General features: G+C 27.4%; 1 protein-coding gene across 1 annotated transcript in view; it reads right to left on the reverse strand.

Moving 5' to 3' along the window:
- LOC111035195 overlaps positions 1 to 18,478 on the reverse strand; it is a 155,675-nt gene that overhangs the window by 93,693 nt on the left and 43,504 nt on the right. Inside the window, exons 2-3 of the mRNA XM_022316720.1 lie at positions 15,494 to 15,610; positions 9,161 to 9,425 (exon numbers count right to left, since the gene is read on the reverse strand). Of these exons, the coding sequence (XP_022172412.1) occupies positions 9,161 to 9,425; positions 15,494 to 15,610 (382 nt within the window). The remainder of the gene's footprint in view (positions 1 to 9,160; positions 9,426 to 15,493; positions 15,611 to 18,478) is intronic.

Below are 18,478 nucleotides of genomic sequence, written 5' to 3' on the forward strand. Positions count from 1 at the left end.
AATAATAACAATAATTATACGAGTCACGAAAAGTTTCGGCATGATTTCGTCCGTTTAAATTACTCACCATATACATCGCAGAATAATGTAAAATAATATCGGTACAAACATAATATTATTAGGTATATCATAATACAAGTATAGCCATTTCAGGCGATATTATTAACTACGACCAACTCGTCTGAAACCTCATTAATTTTCGTTCATTACAATATAATCCTCTGACTTATTACGTGTTAATAATTACCAATACTACAAGAATATTAAATTACTAGTGATTTTAAATACTGTCACATGTTTCGAATTTATAACTCATAAGTAAAAATTGTATATAAATTATAAAACGACATAAATGTCAAAACACTAACATAAAAAGTTAGATTCATGTCTTCATTTCATCAGTTTTTCTAATTAGGTCTTGACATTTACACATGCCTTAAAATGTATGTTTAAAATATTGAAATGTTCTTTTAAAATCATGATTTAGATTCAGGAACAGTTTGGCATTATAAATACGAAGTCTAATATTATTGTCTTTGAATGTTTACAAATTCACACATTAACGTTTACTTAAAGTATTTCATAGGAATAATTTATGGGACTTGCATCGTTTATACCCATTTTAAACCTCAATGGATTTCATTGAATTTTGTACTTAGCTAAATCTAAAACAAGTGAAACGCGCTATCCACTAAATTATTAATCATGTTTTATAGCACATCGTACATTACGAACTCACGATTTAAAATAAATAATAAATATAATTACCTAAAATAAAATGCAATGTTAAGATGTGTATTTTTATACTTGTTTGCTTTCTACTATACGTAAATAAGAATTATTTATGTGTGGATGAAATAATGTGTTTTATTCAAGTTGTATTTATGCAAATGTGTTTTCTAATCTGAAATACAGTAATACACTACTATATAGTTATTTATTATAATTATTCTTTCGTAATAAAACACAATTTTTGTATTGTTTAAGTTTTTTGAGTCTATCAAAACCATATCACAAAACGCCAAATAAAACAACTATATTATATTACAACTTTTATTGATACAACAAAGCACAACTAAATGTCAAAATCCCCGAAGAATCTATGACGTGTATCGCGATACAAATACGATGTGAAAATGTGTAACGAAATATAGTGGGGTGTACCCGCACATTGTTCAGTGTATACCGCACGTCATGTGTCTGACAGCATTGCTGCTGCAACTAATCCAATTTAATTTCTAGACCCCTCTTATTAATTTTTTTTTTACATACGAAACACAAGAACCCAACAAACTGTCAAAACGAATACTAATTGATAATACCATTAAAACACCTTTGTGATGTACAAGTGTAAATACGTCGAAAAAACTGCCAAGCGTAATTGTCAACATAATATTATAGGTATACACTATACAATATACATATATACTAGAATGTTACGCATAATCTATTTATATATCTTTGATAAAGCTACATCAGATAAAATTCAAAATTGTGTTTGTTCAATAAGAAAGGTACACATTTCTAAATCATTAATGTAAGTATTCGATAAACGATAATTTTCTTTGAGCTAAGACTTTTTTCAGTACACGTCGTATTTGATGCCACGCTTTTGGACGAATAAATAAAACAAATTAACTTTAATCAAAACTCTACTCTGAATCTAAAATATATGAGTGAGTTTAATGAAATTTGTTTAAACTGATTTTTATAAAACGTATTAAAGAAACTATAACAATAATAATAATAATAATAATGGTAGATTAAATGTAAATATGTAATGCGCTTTAATACATTTTCGAAATAATGGTAGGTATTTATTAATAATACTATAATAACAACGTACTACATGATTTTTGAACTTTTAAGCCCGGCAGCTTGCAGGACTATATGGGTGGAGAGGACGAGATCAATATTTATTTATTATATGTTCGTATTCTGTACAGCGCATTTCGATGAATGTAGTTTAATAAATTAATAACCAATGACAAACAACAATTTATTACTTTTTAAAAATATTTTCGCCTGGTAAATAGTTGGTGAAGTAAAGTTTATGTATAATATTAACCTCATGCCATAAATATGTTAACAATTGTATTGAACCATTTCAGGTTTGGATCACCATATACCTATTTTAATCTAGATAGTTATAATTTATGCAATTATTTCGTAAATTCAACACAAATACCAAAATAATATGATACTATATACCCTGTTAACATCAGGTAGGTACAATATTGCTTCATGGAAAAATAAAAAGTATTTTTTTATCATTATTTACAAATTGGAGAAATATAATTTTCCACAGACTGCAGGCCGCTATACTGAGTAGGTAGGTTAGATTGTACACATTTTGACATTTAGCGACAGTACAGATTTTCATTATTTCCCACTGAATACCCTGGCGAAAGTGATTCCGGCATGAAGACAATATATAAAATAAATTGAATCAAAATGAATTGCCACTGGTGTGCTGGGGTCGCTGCTGCGTGTTGGAGACTTAGACCACATTAGTCAGAAAAGCTGGAAGTAATGTGTACGATGACGAGGCTCTTTGTTGGTTCCAGAATGTTGTTATTATTATTATTATTATTATTATTATTACTATTATTATACGTCCCTTTTCCGTGGCAACTCCCCTATTTTTTTTTAAGTCCGTTCAAAAGTCATTTTTTTCCACTTGTCCCTCTACCGCACAGAGTCTGGAGAAAAAAAAGAAAATAAATAAAATCGCCAAAAAGATGGAAGATCTAACAGTCGCTGCAGTTTAGTATATATATTGTTATATTTTTATTTCAACCGCCTTTGGCGGCCATTACTCCTCTAAAGATGTCATATTCTGAACAAACATAATAGCTTTTTTCTATACTTTTTTTTTATTATACACGCTTTAAGCATTTGGATTTTTTTTTATCCTAGTGTACTTATATATTTGTTCCTTAATCTCAGGCGTACGACTTCTGTCAAACACCGGACATAAATTTAACATTTTTTTTTATGTACGATTTTTTATCTACTTAATAAAACTGACCAAATACTATTGAACTAATCACCAAGCCGCACGAAATTAGAAAACCCGCAGGCATGTTATTATAGTAGGTTGTTTAAGGTACCTATATATGATACGAAATTAAATAACAAGCTCGCTATAATTTCATCGTGGCCATTATAAATAAATATATGAAAAGTAGAATATGTTACTCTAAATTGTAAATAATACCAAATTTAGTATAGTAGGCCCTTTTCCTCGTATTATATTATACTATAATGAGTTGATTAAAGTCGGATATAATATAGCCAGCCGATACATATAATACTGCTGTATATATAATATATCTCGCTTTAAGTATTGTCTGTATAACTAAGTGACTACAATTAAGCAATAGCTAATAAAATAATTAATAGGTATTGTGAAGTTTTTAATTTAACAAAAAATAGGATTAGAAGTCAAAACTTTTACTATAATATTTATGATGGCATTTTATTGACATACGCATTGAATTTATAGATGGCTTTTCAGATACCATCACAGTGTTTAATATGAGATAACACTTTGAAATATGTTGTTAAACGAAATGCATTACTTATAATTGCTGTAAAAAGTCAAGCGATATTTAAATTTTAAATCCAATCTACCATAATGTTTGGCATTTCAGTTCCTACTGCTAAATGTATGTATCGGATTTGATGAAAGATTTATATTTATAAGACCAATTAAAAATGTATAGATAAATTAAAAGAATAACCACTATGGTCCACATTATTCGTATAGTTCTCAAAACTTCTTATGCACAGCAGCTAATATGTTTCGATTGTAGATATCCCAATCACCCCAAATTACACACTATTACAAAGTATATAGTATATAAAACGTCAATGCAAACACCTAAAACGAGAAATAATCCTTATATATTTATATACATACTGGTAACCTAATCCAGCAGCGACCTCGCTCTTAAAAGGATTACGTTTCGACAATCTGAAGCAGTCTACTGCTGACCCCCCAACACATTCTTCGTCCGTCGTTAAATCCGTTATGTGCGATTTTGAATTACGACCAAAATGTTTATGTGTGTGTATGGGCACATACCGCCTTTCTAAAGGTCCCAAAGGACTCCCTTTATCCTCTTATGGCATCCCCGTGACGGTGTGTCCCCCAGGAAAAGTCCCGAAGGGAGGAAAACATGGCTAATTGATTTTTTGTAACTAAAAACATATAGTACACATTATATGACTGCATAAATATATATTTATAAAAAAATACTTTATCATATATACATATACCTACAGTATAAATTACGTGATCAATTTTTAAAAAGCATACAACGTAGTGGAAATCCTGTTATACTATAATGGATTATCTGAATTTCCAAAAGTCCTAAGACTTCGTAGATGATTTTTATAAAATATGTAAATAATATAAAAATCGTATAATTTGAATAAGACGAAACCGAGTAAAAACTTTAAAACACACATTAATGTCCATCGATTTTCAATTTATATTTTAAAATTACTAGGTAACATCGCTTAAAACAAATCCGTCATATATAAGTGGTTTACTACCTCCTTACTAACTTTGATTCAATCGTATGGGCTTTCACAGACCTCAGTATAAATAAATATAAATTAATAAAAATGAATAAACTTAAATTCTAATCACGTTAAATCTTTAGCAAATTTTTAACTGCTTTCAAATTATATCTAGTATACACGAGTAATACACTATTTTTTTTTTTTTTTTTGAAAAATAAAATTCAATGAAAATATAGGTGTGTTTTAAAGTCACTGAGCAAACAAATGTTGATTACTTCATTAGTTAATTATGAGGCAGTACAAAATATAATATGTATTGAGAAATAAATGTTACTACAAATATTGTATTGATGGCAGATGACAGCCGATCATGTTTTTGTGCACAACCTTGAAGTAATAATTCATTATAATATTATACAAGTATAACGTATATACAATTTAACCGGATCATCGCGATTACATAGTATATGTATACATTATACAATCAAAATAGGTATGCATTAAACATATATATAAACTTTCAAATAACATAAAATTTCGCATTACTAGAAGATTTTATCAAAATATAATATCGTTATCTTTGTAACTGCAATTCTGATTAAGCCGATTTATATTTAATTATATAATTAATTTTAAATCACACATCACGTTTTCCAGTTCAACTAGTCCAAGTAGTATAGTGAGACGTAGTCATACTATATTACTATTATAGAAGAACGCCCATATAGTTAATTGACGAGCTTAGTTGAAATAAATGAGAAAGCTTTGAAATATATTAAAGCATCAGATAATAGATAAAACGATAATACTTAATAGGCCGCGTCTTAATTAAAACACTCGCAGTACATGAGGTGATGTGAAAGCAATAGTATTTCGTTTTAATTCATACTATAATATTATTATATTATTATAACTATCAATGTCTTAAAGACTTATTAAACAATTATTTCTAATGAAATGTTATGGTACAACGACAGTGAGAAGATGTTTTTTTTTTAAGTTACTTTTATACCTAAAACAACTGTAATTAATTAATGTAACATACCGCCTAAAAAAAAGTAAATATTTTATTATAGTCTTTAAGTTTAAACCATGTACACTTGGTTTTATATTTTGTATGATTTATATTATTTATCAATATAAGTACTTTTATATTATGATTATTTTATGTACCTAAATATAAAAAAAAATAATAATAAAAATAATATTGTGGTATTCTCATAAATTATCCAATCTGACCAAAAACCAAAAAAAATATAAAGTTATTTTTATTTTACGTATTCTGAAAAAATAAGTTTGTCATTTCCGAATTCTCCAAGCGGCTGTTAAATTATATGATCCTTACGTGCTTTGTCTTTTCAATCATATTCTTCGTTCTGTCTTGGAAATACTTTTTGAAGACTAAATCAAATTCAAATTCAAATGAAATACTCTTCTGAAGATGATGAATATATATTTAGACCGGGCAAAATCACAATTATAATAAATATCATAAATACTAAATGGAAGTAAGTAAAAAAAATATATTTTAAGAAGGGGTGAAGAAGATAACCGATCTTTTGTACAGAAGGTGTCGAGTCATTGAGTAAGTCACTGTAATAGTGTAATGTATAATGTAATTTAAAATTTTCATTCATTGATAATTATTGCATACGAAAAACGATTCTGAGCAAAGACCGTCGATCAGGCCTATTACCTACTAAGTATATATTTTTAATTTATACTGGTATTAAAAAAAATGTATTTTATTATTAGTAATATTATTGACTATAAAAACTAATATTTATAATCAAAGATGATACGGTAGGCTGAATTATCTTTTGTCGAAATTATTGTATTTGTAAATGCCATTGTATCTATTAATTGTAACGATGTACATTAAATGTTTTAATCTACCAATAATATTTTGAAATTACAACAAAATAACTGAAATAATCTTATTCGCTTAAATATATTATCTAATTTCGTTCAAATTTGAAATTAAAATGTATATAAAAATAGCTATGTTAATTAATTAATTTAATTGTTTGGTTTAAGTGTGAATATTTATGAGCACCTTGTATTGAATTTTCAACCCTTTGCTATAAATATTGATAGTTTTATAAATTGATTTTGGGGAATCGTTTCAAAAATTGAACTTCAAATATTTATCGAATAAATTTCCAATCAAAAAATTGTAATTTTCATCATAAGATAATTTAAAATGTACGCTTGAAGTTAGGATGATTTATAAAATAAAATATATTTTAGATATGTATAATATACCTTAATGACTAAATATAATGATTTATGAAGTGTTTAATATTTACGGATATTTAACGCACAATCGTCTAGCGGCGAACCACTCCAATAAATGTGCGAAAAATATCTTCTTTTTAAAACTTTTGTTTCTTTGCACATCTATTTAGTTTTTACAAATAATATTTATATTTCCAAATGTTACATACACCACAATGAACAAACCTGTGAGTATACAAATATTTGGGAATTTCTCAATATTTGTATATGTTGTTGAAACAATATTGTTTTCATGGTATAAACCTATATAACGTTGAAATTCTAGGAAGTTCATCATCAGAGTTTGTTTCTAATTCAATATTTCCCGGAGGTCTTTTCAATTTTATATTGACCGCTATATACTGTTCACAGCACGTTCCAATTTAATAAACAGTATTTCGTGAGAATAATGGACATAGACTTTTATATTTTCAACAAAAAGGTTCACTTATATAAGAAGAAAAAAATCAGACCTTCATTTTTGAAAGCTTCGATACTATATTCCTTCAAAATGTCACAGAATAACACAGCAAGATAATAATATATGTGACGTCATCCACCTAACCGGCTTCTATAAATATTATTATAATACTTATATGAGATACTATATAACGACCATATAAGTAACAAAAAAATCCAAAAGCCATGATTCTCCTCTGTTCCAATTTATAGACGTTATTGTGCAAAATCAGTTTTTTCACTAGAGCAAAGCAAAACGATACGAATTTCTACTTGTATATAAAATACACTCATCGATTAAATAGGTATCAGACGAATCTTAGCCAAGTTTGATCAAATAAACTGATCCCCAAGTGACCTTTTTTTCAATGTTTAAGGTTTGATAACCATAAGTTATATTTTTAAAGGTAAATAGTGTATGTAAAAAAATCAGCCATACCCCACGCCTCCCTATCACAGAATCATTTGACCGTCATTCGTAAATCGTAATAACCAAAATAATATTGGTAATACTACTGAAGTTTATAAAATCGGACCGCAATAATAAATACAAATATAAATATAATAATATTAACCTAGTATCCTAATAAGATGAAATGCAATATATATATTTACGCAGACTAATATAGGTACAATCATTAAAAAAAGCTACTGAGTATTGGTTTTATATCTGGTATTAGCCATTAGGGAATAAATATAAATAATATCACCTAAATCTAAAAAATGTGCACATTTTTGTAAACAAATTTTGAAATTGCAATTAATAACATAATATTAATTAATGTTTATCATAAATACGAAGTTAAAAATATTTAAGCACTGACGCATTTAAATTGCCTAGCTGTTGCGCCGACATTTCACTATAAGAAAGCTAAAGAGTAGATTTCTCTTGGGGTTATAATTTTCATTATGCCAAAGTGTGTAATCCTTCACCTAAGCTAGGGAAGGGCTTAAACTAATAACCCATTACTGTTGATCTGGATTACAATATATAATCATAAGCCGCTTCACAAATACTTCATATTATATTAAACTCACTGCAGGAGCCAAAAGGCAAAACGATATTAACAACAATTAAAATGAAAACAGAAAACAAATGTTAAGAGGTCGACTTATAATTTTCCTCATTAAATTTAATTTGATATGTGTATCGATATAATAAAAAAAGTGAAGTGAAATCTCTATAATACATAGATGATACGGCAGGGGAATTAAAGGCTGTTCGCTATTTAGGGGTGTTCATAAACAGCTGGTTTTTCAATGTATAAAAATATTGTATAATATTGACATTGTCTTATACACATCTATATAATATAGGTACGTACAAGTTTCTCAGCTCCTAAAGGCTAGAATATCTTATTGTTATTTGGATTATTTTTTACCTATGATTATCACAATATTATATAATGTCATTTATTATTTTATTTCAATATTATTTAATGTATTGTAAAAAATTTTTTTTGTCCATTTTTCATAATTGGATTTCAGACAAATACATGTCATACTTTGACTATGCCATAGAACAAACTACCAATAACAATACAGTAGATTATATACACGTACATGTTTGTCTATTAAAAGTAGGTAGAAAGTATATATTACGTGTTTTTTGTTAATTTTTAATTTAAGACCACTAATAACGTTTATATTTTTCATAGAATATTTTCTAAACAATATACATTATTATACATTATTTAATCAATAATTATTACTCATGGTGTTGAATTTTATTTATGAAAATTAACAAAATAACTGAACACGAATAATAATTATACATTGTATTATACCTACTGAATAATAATATTATTAATTGCTCAAAGTATTCGAAGCCATCAAAAAAGTTTCTATTTTAAAAAATAATAATCACTTTAGCGCTCTCTATCAATATTACCTTCAAGTAGTCTTGTTTTTCATCACCGCAATCTATTGGAGACTTCACAAATTCTATGCGACCACCCTCGATACAAATATTAGGGGTAGTTGTATTTCCTCCGTTGATGGACGCCATTTTTCCCGAAGCTCCACCAATAGGTGGCGGCACAGTTTCCAGTTTTCCATATCCTACAGATGCCGTATCCGACGGCACTAACACCGGCTTTAGTGTTTCGTATGTTACTGAATAATGTGAGTTGTTATCACACACCGGAAACATTTGTCTAAAAAACAAAATATTACATATATCACTATAGTTACAGACTTTTCAATAAGTAAATATTTACAAATAAGCACAACAAAATATTTCTCTAAGATAAATTTCAATAAAAATAATCACTGCAACAAGCTACAAATTCAAATAGTAATTTCAAAGTGAAACTAGATTATATAGGTTACTCATATAATACTCAATAATTAATAATATTTTAGATAAAATAAAAGATAACTAAAATATATATTATTATACTATACATAAAAATATATAATAACTAGTTATGACTATAATTGATTAAAAATAAATTAAGGTTTGATGAATTATAAACATATTATTTGTATTGTCTTTCTAAGTCTTAACAGTAATAACGAATAATATAGGTAGTAAGGATTTTAAAAGCACATTGTTTTTTTTAAAACAAATTAATAATACATTATTATATATTTATGTACTAAATTAAGTAACTTAATATATTTTAGTTAATAGGTTTGACAATATGGGAACTACGATGGTTTGAAAATGTTTTATAGTATTGCCTAAAAATTAGTATTAATATATTTGTACCTATTTTAGAATTCATAAAAATTGTCAGTGTAATGTGTATGTAATGAATACAAGACTTAATATTTCATACATATTTTACAATATATGTAAACCCAGTATTGAAGATTATTATCCTTAGTACAATATTAGTAGTACAGAGTGTTTTAACAACTCAGATACTTATCGTTTTAGTGTTATTAATATTTAAAAAAACCATCTACAATTTACAGTGAAAAATGGTGGTTCATATTTGAAAAAAAAGAAAACTGTATCACCTATGTGATGATTCTGAAGTGTAATAATTTTGTTATAATCCAAGTATCTAATCATATGGTAGGTATTTGAATATGCTAAACAATGTACCTATAGTTCGAATGTAGTATTTAAAGATAAAATGTAGTGAGAATGCTATTGGAGTACCATCTATTGTATAATATTATGGAAACAAGTATCAAACAAAAATGAGGTTTAAAATTATAAGGTACCTTATTTTATAATATCTCAATGATTCCAAGATAAAATAAGTTATTCTATTTTTATTAACAGTGTATATTTACATAATTTTCTCACAAAATACACGATAGCGGATAAGTAGTCGATATGGTTACAGCGATATCATCTTACCAAACAAACAAGTTGTTTTCAATATCTATGTACAATTGTTGTACTCACCAAATGCTAGAATAACATTATTATATAATAATAAAAAATTATTGTCTATTTTATAATAATATAATAAATGTCATATTGACATATGGTTATGATGCACGTTACAATTACTATATTATTAAAATATCGTCGTTACCTATTTCATATCACGTCATGATATTAATGAAATAGACATTCTCATATCAATGCTCATATTTCACGTTTTAACCTTCGGTCGTCAGTACCTATACAAGAGTACACACTAACCAGTAACCTAGGTGGATATTATTCAGTTTATAAGATCGAGAAATTGCTAAGTTGTTGTCTACGTGTCGTCTACGTGGGTATCTTTATAAAAAGGAATTTTATAATATAATTTATACACGATAATTAGGTATATATCTATTAATATTACTTTTTTTGCGAAGGTAACAAGTTGGCATATACCAGTTAATACTTTTTTCCCCGGATTAACATTAAGATTCGAGTGGCCAATTATAACACGACAATTTATTTTGTGCAACGAGTTTTCTTATTTCCTATATTGTGCACAATCGATAATAGCTAATCCTTTATTGGTCGGTAAATTACTCTACACAGTATAATATTATTATGTTATCATCAGCTAACAACCACAAAATAGTGAAAGGTACCTACTACCTATGTTTTACGCGAGTCGTGAATGTCAAGAAATAAGATCGTATTGTCCTCGCGCGAAAAAATGAATAACTTTCATCGCATACGATATAATATTATACCCGGTTGTACCTACCTATGTTATGTTGTATAATATACGATTGAGTGTCATTGCAAAGTTGGCCGTAAATAATAATGTAATAACGTGAATTTAATATAGGTAATATGTTACTTGTGGCCTAATCGGTTTAGAGTTGTATAATTAATATGATTATAATTTTCTACGAAATGCACCTACGTTTAAATACATTTAGGTACAGTTTGTATATATTTAAATACTAATTATAGCATCATTTATATAATATATAAATATAATATATATTATAGTGACTAGTGTAATACATTAATACACCTTAACGGGCTTAACGTATAACTTATATTTACTCAAGAACAATATGTATTTCAAATAGAATTAATGAAACAACATATACAATTTTAATATCCTGTTTGTTTTATCCCATCAAAATAATTAAGAGCAATATTGTTCGACTCCGGAATTGAACAAACCTATGAACGTAAAATAAATAATAATACGAGTAAATACAATTTAAACACAACTGATGTAGCCTTATAAATACATATTAGGTAATGCAAAAAACAATTAAATTACCTGGATCACAAAGAAACTATCAAAAACAAATAAATGCTAGATATTTAAAATAAAATTAATGTTTTGCATCACAAACATAATAAAATAAAAATTGTACATTTAAACTTTCATAAGAAATATTGATATTTTTCGTTGACCAATTAAAAATAAAATAACCTACTACCTAAATATTGACCACATAATAAAAGTTTAAAGTTTGATGTGACCATACCAAAATTGTTTTTTTTTTAATTTTCAATTAAAGTTTAGTAAGTGAGTTTAGAACTATTTTAAGGGCGTTTTGAATAGGACAATACTAATTTCTACAGGAAAATGTCCATATCCAAATAATACTTAATTTGTTCACTTATTTCGTTAGATGTAGCTTATGAAATATAAACAATGATGATGTTTTATAATAATAATTTTGAATTTTTATTCTTATGCAACGTTTAAAATTAATTTTTAATGAAAAATATGTCGAGTTTATTTATAATAACTATTAATTCAGGCACTGAGGTATTGTATAAATTACAAAACGAATAAAGCAATATAGGAGAGTAAGATTTTTCCGACGTGAAATCAATACGCGAATTTTCAAGAATGTTCGTAATAAAATAATGACTGTAAGAACCAAAAGTGTATAATATTAGTCTACATACATTAATTTATCTTGCATTTTAAAAAAGTGAAACGTACACGTCGGGATGTCGAAAGGTTTATCGTGTTCTATATACATGTGGCCTCCCACGTCTTCCAACTGCAGAATGTATATTGTTGAAAACAAAAAAAACATGCGGACTGGAGAGATTTGCGTGAATTATTACACGATAATAGCCACGCGGCGTTTACAAACACGTATGTAATTTAATTATTATCAATCGAAAACCCACACCGAGTCGTCTTCGTCGTCGTTTTTTATTTTCAGTTCGTGTATAAATGTATATTATAATGACGACATAATAATATATGACGATTATAATGTATGTATATACATATCATAATGTTACATAAAAGCGTTGTGGAGTGTATGCATGCCTCTATAATATTATTAAATAAATAAAAAAATCCCCGATGGCAATGTATAATTATTATTATTATTATTATTATTATTATTATCAGAGGTAATGGTCGAAAACTCACGCCGCCGCCGCCGCCGCCGCCGCCGCCGGGCCACCCGATCGATAAAAGTTATGTCCGCTTCGGCTTTAACCCCGCGCGCACTACACACGATCTGAACCAAAGGTCAGCCCTGTCTGTGAGGCGTAAACAAAATTTACGTTTCAAGGTCGCCCGCAGTCGTATCCCTCCCGATACCATTTTCACTTCCACGGGGCCGCGTAACACAGTCTCAACCCAACAGCTGCTACACAATAAACCCTACCACTCGCGAGTGTACATAATACTACATTCTACAGTATTAGGCTTAGGAAGGAACGAGTCCCAAAGAAAACTGATTTCGTTTGGAAATAGAACAATATTTTCCGTTTCTTTCGAGTTTTAATTTACACAGATATTATATAAATTATTGAAATGAAAATATTTTTTTTTCTTAGTATATCATACTCATCATTATCAAGAATCGATGTTAATCGTTAAGACTTATATAGTCACTATATTAATATATCTTATTCAAATGTGGAAATCGTTGTCATAGAGTCGATGATAGCATGAACATTGAACAATAAAATCATTTGTGATAGTGGTTTGAACTTGGGAGTACCATTTGTGAATACATTTCAGCTTAATGGTATAACGTGTTAAATTATTATGGACGACTAGATTGAATGTAAATTGTTAAGGCCTTACAAAATCTTAAAGAATTTACATAAATTATATTTACCTATTATTTTGTTCTATTTGAAATAAAAAAGGAACTCGTTAATTTTTTAAAGAAACGATACAGGAATAAATTCCTTTTTTTTTTAAAACAAGGAAAAGAATGAATTCTTTATTTTAATAAGAACGAGGAACAGTCCGGATTATTCCTAAAGAGCGTGCCAAACACTGATATTGCATAACCTACTGTATTGAAATATTATTGTCCTACAGGCACACGACGAATAATTTTATAAATATACATAATCCTGGAGTCTGCGAGGCCGTGACATACACCATGTCCGGTGCACGTGATCAAATAAGTACATTATTTCTATGTGTACGTGTCATATGATAATCATACGATTAAAATAGTTTGATGAAAATGAAAATTCACAGCAAATACATTATGGTTTTTAAAATGTGCAATTTTATTTCATATACAGCTTGCACATACTATTATATTATTAAAATATGTGAAGGAGCAATTCGACCAGAGACGGGTTATACATCATTTCAATTTAAATAATTCATAAACCGTTTTGAATAAACAATTCAATATTTTTACAAATTTTAAAAAAATTACTTAAAATTATTATATCACTAGATGTAGTCGTTTGTACTGAACATGAGTGGAATAATGAAAACCGTCTATGTATAGGAGGATATATACTATATAGGTACACATTAAATCACTACCTGTGTATTCTGTATAATAGTGTTAGAGTTTAAATTCAACCCCAAACAGTATCATTCAGCATTCTTATAATATGTATGGAAATAACATATCCATCATATCATAATGTACACATTATACTATTGACCAAACCAGTATCATTAATATATAATAATAATGCAATAAAATAAAATACATCATCTACATATTATAGCAGTGCATCATGACAAACAAATCGTGGTAATGGATCGAGCAAGTCACACAAACGTGTACGAGCTATATAAAGTTTTCACCCCTCGTAGTATATGATATTATATAATATATAATATATACTAAAAATATACGTAGTCGTACACAAATGATTGTGTATAAGTGAGATTTACCATGATTTTCAAAAAATCCAAATAACGCGGATCATCGTATATTAGATATTATAATAATTGTATGAATACAGAAATTGCATAATATTAAATAGTATTATGTTTAATATGTTTAAGCAGTTGAGCTTCATTTAAATGTCTATTGACTATATGTATATTAACAACAATAATATAAGACTATCGATTAGTATAAACTATAAACAATATTTTCTGAACAAAAATATTTAGAAAGACAAAGGATATGAATATCAAATGTATATCATAAATTACAAACAACGTATTTATTAATTACTTTAAAATAACTAAACACCCATTGTTTTATAACACTACACTAAATTTCAAACAGTATAACATAGTAAGTGATTACTTTACACAGCCTAATTTAGAGTCAACGATATTTAGATTTACACAATTTAAGAAATATTTTTGTAAAACAATCGCTAGGGCGTTATTGCCAAATATACTTAATGGTAAACACAAATATTTTCATTCGTGTTCAAATACAATTATTATAGTGAAACACCCGAACTTATTATACATTTAACGTATAAACGGCGTGTTTACAGTTAATTTTAATTCATACTACACTACACATAATAACAATGCGGTGTGTTTTTTCCGATAACATTTATAAACACCATATTTTTTTTCATATTGAGTTTACTTAAGAATTGTAAGAATTTTGAAAAAATAATAATAGTTAACACTAATATTGAAGTATTTACCTGGTCGAACATAATTTGGCGATACGAGAGTCCGGAAGCACGTAAGCATTGATCGGTTCAGAGTATTCGTTACCACAACTCAACATCAGATCATCCCCGTTTTCACTTTTCGTCACCCTGAAACACGCAATAACATTTTATTTTAATAAATTATTATAATATTTGAAAGTAGAAACAATGTATACAGAACTGTATAATAGACATAGCAAAGTATGGCTAGTACATATATATGATAACTACTCAACTGCACATACGGTAACATAATATAATAAATTAAATAATATATTATCTGATACCGATGTAACCCACGGGTTCAAAATATGATAACTCGAGGTATCAGTGCCAAGCCCTAAATGTGGGAGTAGAAAAATTCAAATTTCAGTTACGCATACCGAGTAGCATACAATATTATGTCGACTGCCCACGACGATCGTAATTACTACTACCAATACCTTCAGGTAGGTTTCCGAGGCCTATTAAACCGTTTAGGATCATTATATTATTTAAGAAGCCATTCATCATCGCCGTACGAACGCCCGTCATAACACTAAATCCTTTCTTTTCTTCGTTATTATTATTATTATTATTATTATTTTGTGCATTTCTTATCCTCGTGCATTTACTCGATATAAATGGAAAATTATTCCTCTTTTACACAATGTATGTTATTAATATTAAAAATGTAATATGAGGAAAACACTATAAAAGTCTCGTTCGTGTATATTATAAAAGCAAGTAGGTATTTTCTTTCTCAGCAAAGAAAATTGAGGAATCATAGATATGTTTTGGGTATAGTGCAGTGGAAAAATATTTAGTAAAATTTGGTTAGGAATTTAATTTAATGTCTTTTAATTATTTTTGATTTGCGTTACCATCATGGTAATACACAAAGCGATTCAAAAATCTGTTAGAAAAAAAATGTTGTACCAAAACTCAAAAACATTTTATTTATTTTAAAATAGTATTTTACACTCACAATGTTTTATTTTCTTCGTTATTATTATTATCTATTATTATTTTTGTGAATTTCTAGTTCATGGGAATTTATAACTCCATATAAATGGTAAATTATACATAGTTTACATAATGTAGGTATGTAATTATATTATTAATATAATACTACACGCGAGGAGTGGCACTAATGCCCATAATAACATCAACTGCTGCAGAAGGTGTTGTTATAGAGGAAAACACTATACAAATATTATTTTACATTCGCTCGTCGATGATAGGTACTTTAGTTAAATGTGGAAAACATAGAACAAAAAAAGCCTAAGATGATGTATTTGTATTGTTATTTTTAATACTCCGCAATGCATTTCAAAAGTAATAATGCAATAAAGAATACACGTAGGTTTACAGGTAGGAATGATTTGAGAGTTTGTGGTTTATATTTAATTCGTCGGTAAATCGAGATGCAAGAGATATACGCGAGCAACGATGATCTCAGATATGATCTATGAATTTGACCTCAACAACAATATAATATTATAATATAACTTGTGAAACCCACGTATCTAAATACTAACAAGTTTGTCTACTTTATAAAAGTATCAAAACTACACGCACGATATAATGTAGTTCGCATAAAAACATTTTTACATCTCCGTCCTCCACTATAGATGCAGGTATATACAAACACATCTGCTGTTTTCTTATTTTTTGAAAAAAGTCTTTGTTGTGTAACTGTTATTAAAGTAAACAACTCTTTATTGAATTTGTACCTATGTTTAATTTCACAAATGTATTTTATCAAAAATGTTATTTTAAACGAAACAATGAAAAACAATGTTATGAAAATCATAAATAGAAGTACAAAAATTGTAAAAGAAAAATGTAGTTTGATTTTTAAAATAAATAATAAAATAAATTGTATTGTGTAGGTATTCAGTAATTGTAAATGTTGTTTTAAGTTTATTATTGTTTATAGTTTACCATACAAGTATATTTTGTTTTATACAACATCAAAGAAAATTGTATTGTTAATTTTAAGTTTTATGGAATATTAAAATAATTTTAAGAAGTTGATTACACGGAGTATATACATCTACATAATTATATTATTATTACTATCAACATTTTATTTTTAAATTTAAATAGAACATTAAATTAATTAGTTATTACTGATAGGTATAGATATTATTTAGTGAAGTTCAAACACAAACTCTACCTACATATTATTATTAAATATTAACGTCGTATATGAGTAGACAAACACGTGCTTAAAACGAAATACTTATTTGAATTTAAAATAAGTAGGTAGCCTACGTGTATAATGTAAAAACTATATTTCACATTTTAATAACTATGTTTAAACCCACTCTGAGATAGATAAAATCAAATAAAAATGAAAGGGTTAAATCGAAAATTATCTCACATTGGTAATAGTTAAAAAACATTCTTGCATAATCCCGACTTCATCCATCTCACAGTTGTCAACGCCCATCATTATCATTACTTATGTCAATTCTCATATCTTTTATTTACAATTTGTAATTAACGGCCCAAAATCACCTACTGTTGATTTATAAACTGAAACACAGTTATATATATATATATATAATACTGTAGTTCAAAAATAAAATACATTCATATTATATATTTTTTATTAATATACTATCATTTTCTGTTAAATGGCTTGCAAAATATTTCCAAATAATATGCATATTACATAGGCAGTATGAATATGAGAAGGTGTCGAAAACATTTGTGATCAGTATCATGTAGTTTTTTGATGTATAAACAAATCTAAAGTCTAAATGTATATAATATATTATATTATGTGTTCATGTTAAACATATTGTTGTAGAAAATCGTCCATTTTGATAAATATTTTTCGATATTAATAGTAACTATCTCCTAGAAAATCTGTAAAGACAATTACTATAATATTACAATCGGTATAAACTGTTTAAAAGCGTTTGTTTTAAAAATTAAAATGAATATTATGTAAACATTAATAGATAGTCAATTGTTTAAATAAGT

Source organism: Myzus persicae, unplaced genomic scaffold (genome assembly GCF_001856785.1).
Source record: "Myzus persicae strain clone G006 unplaced genomic scaffold, MPER_G0061.0, whole genome shotgun sequence".
Classification (NCBI taxonomy): Eukaryota; Metazoa; Arthropoda; class Insecta; order Hemiptera; family Aphididae; genus Myzus; species Myzus persicae.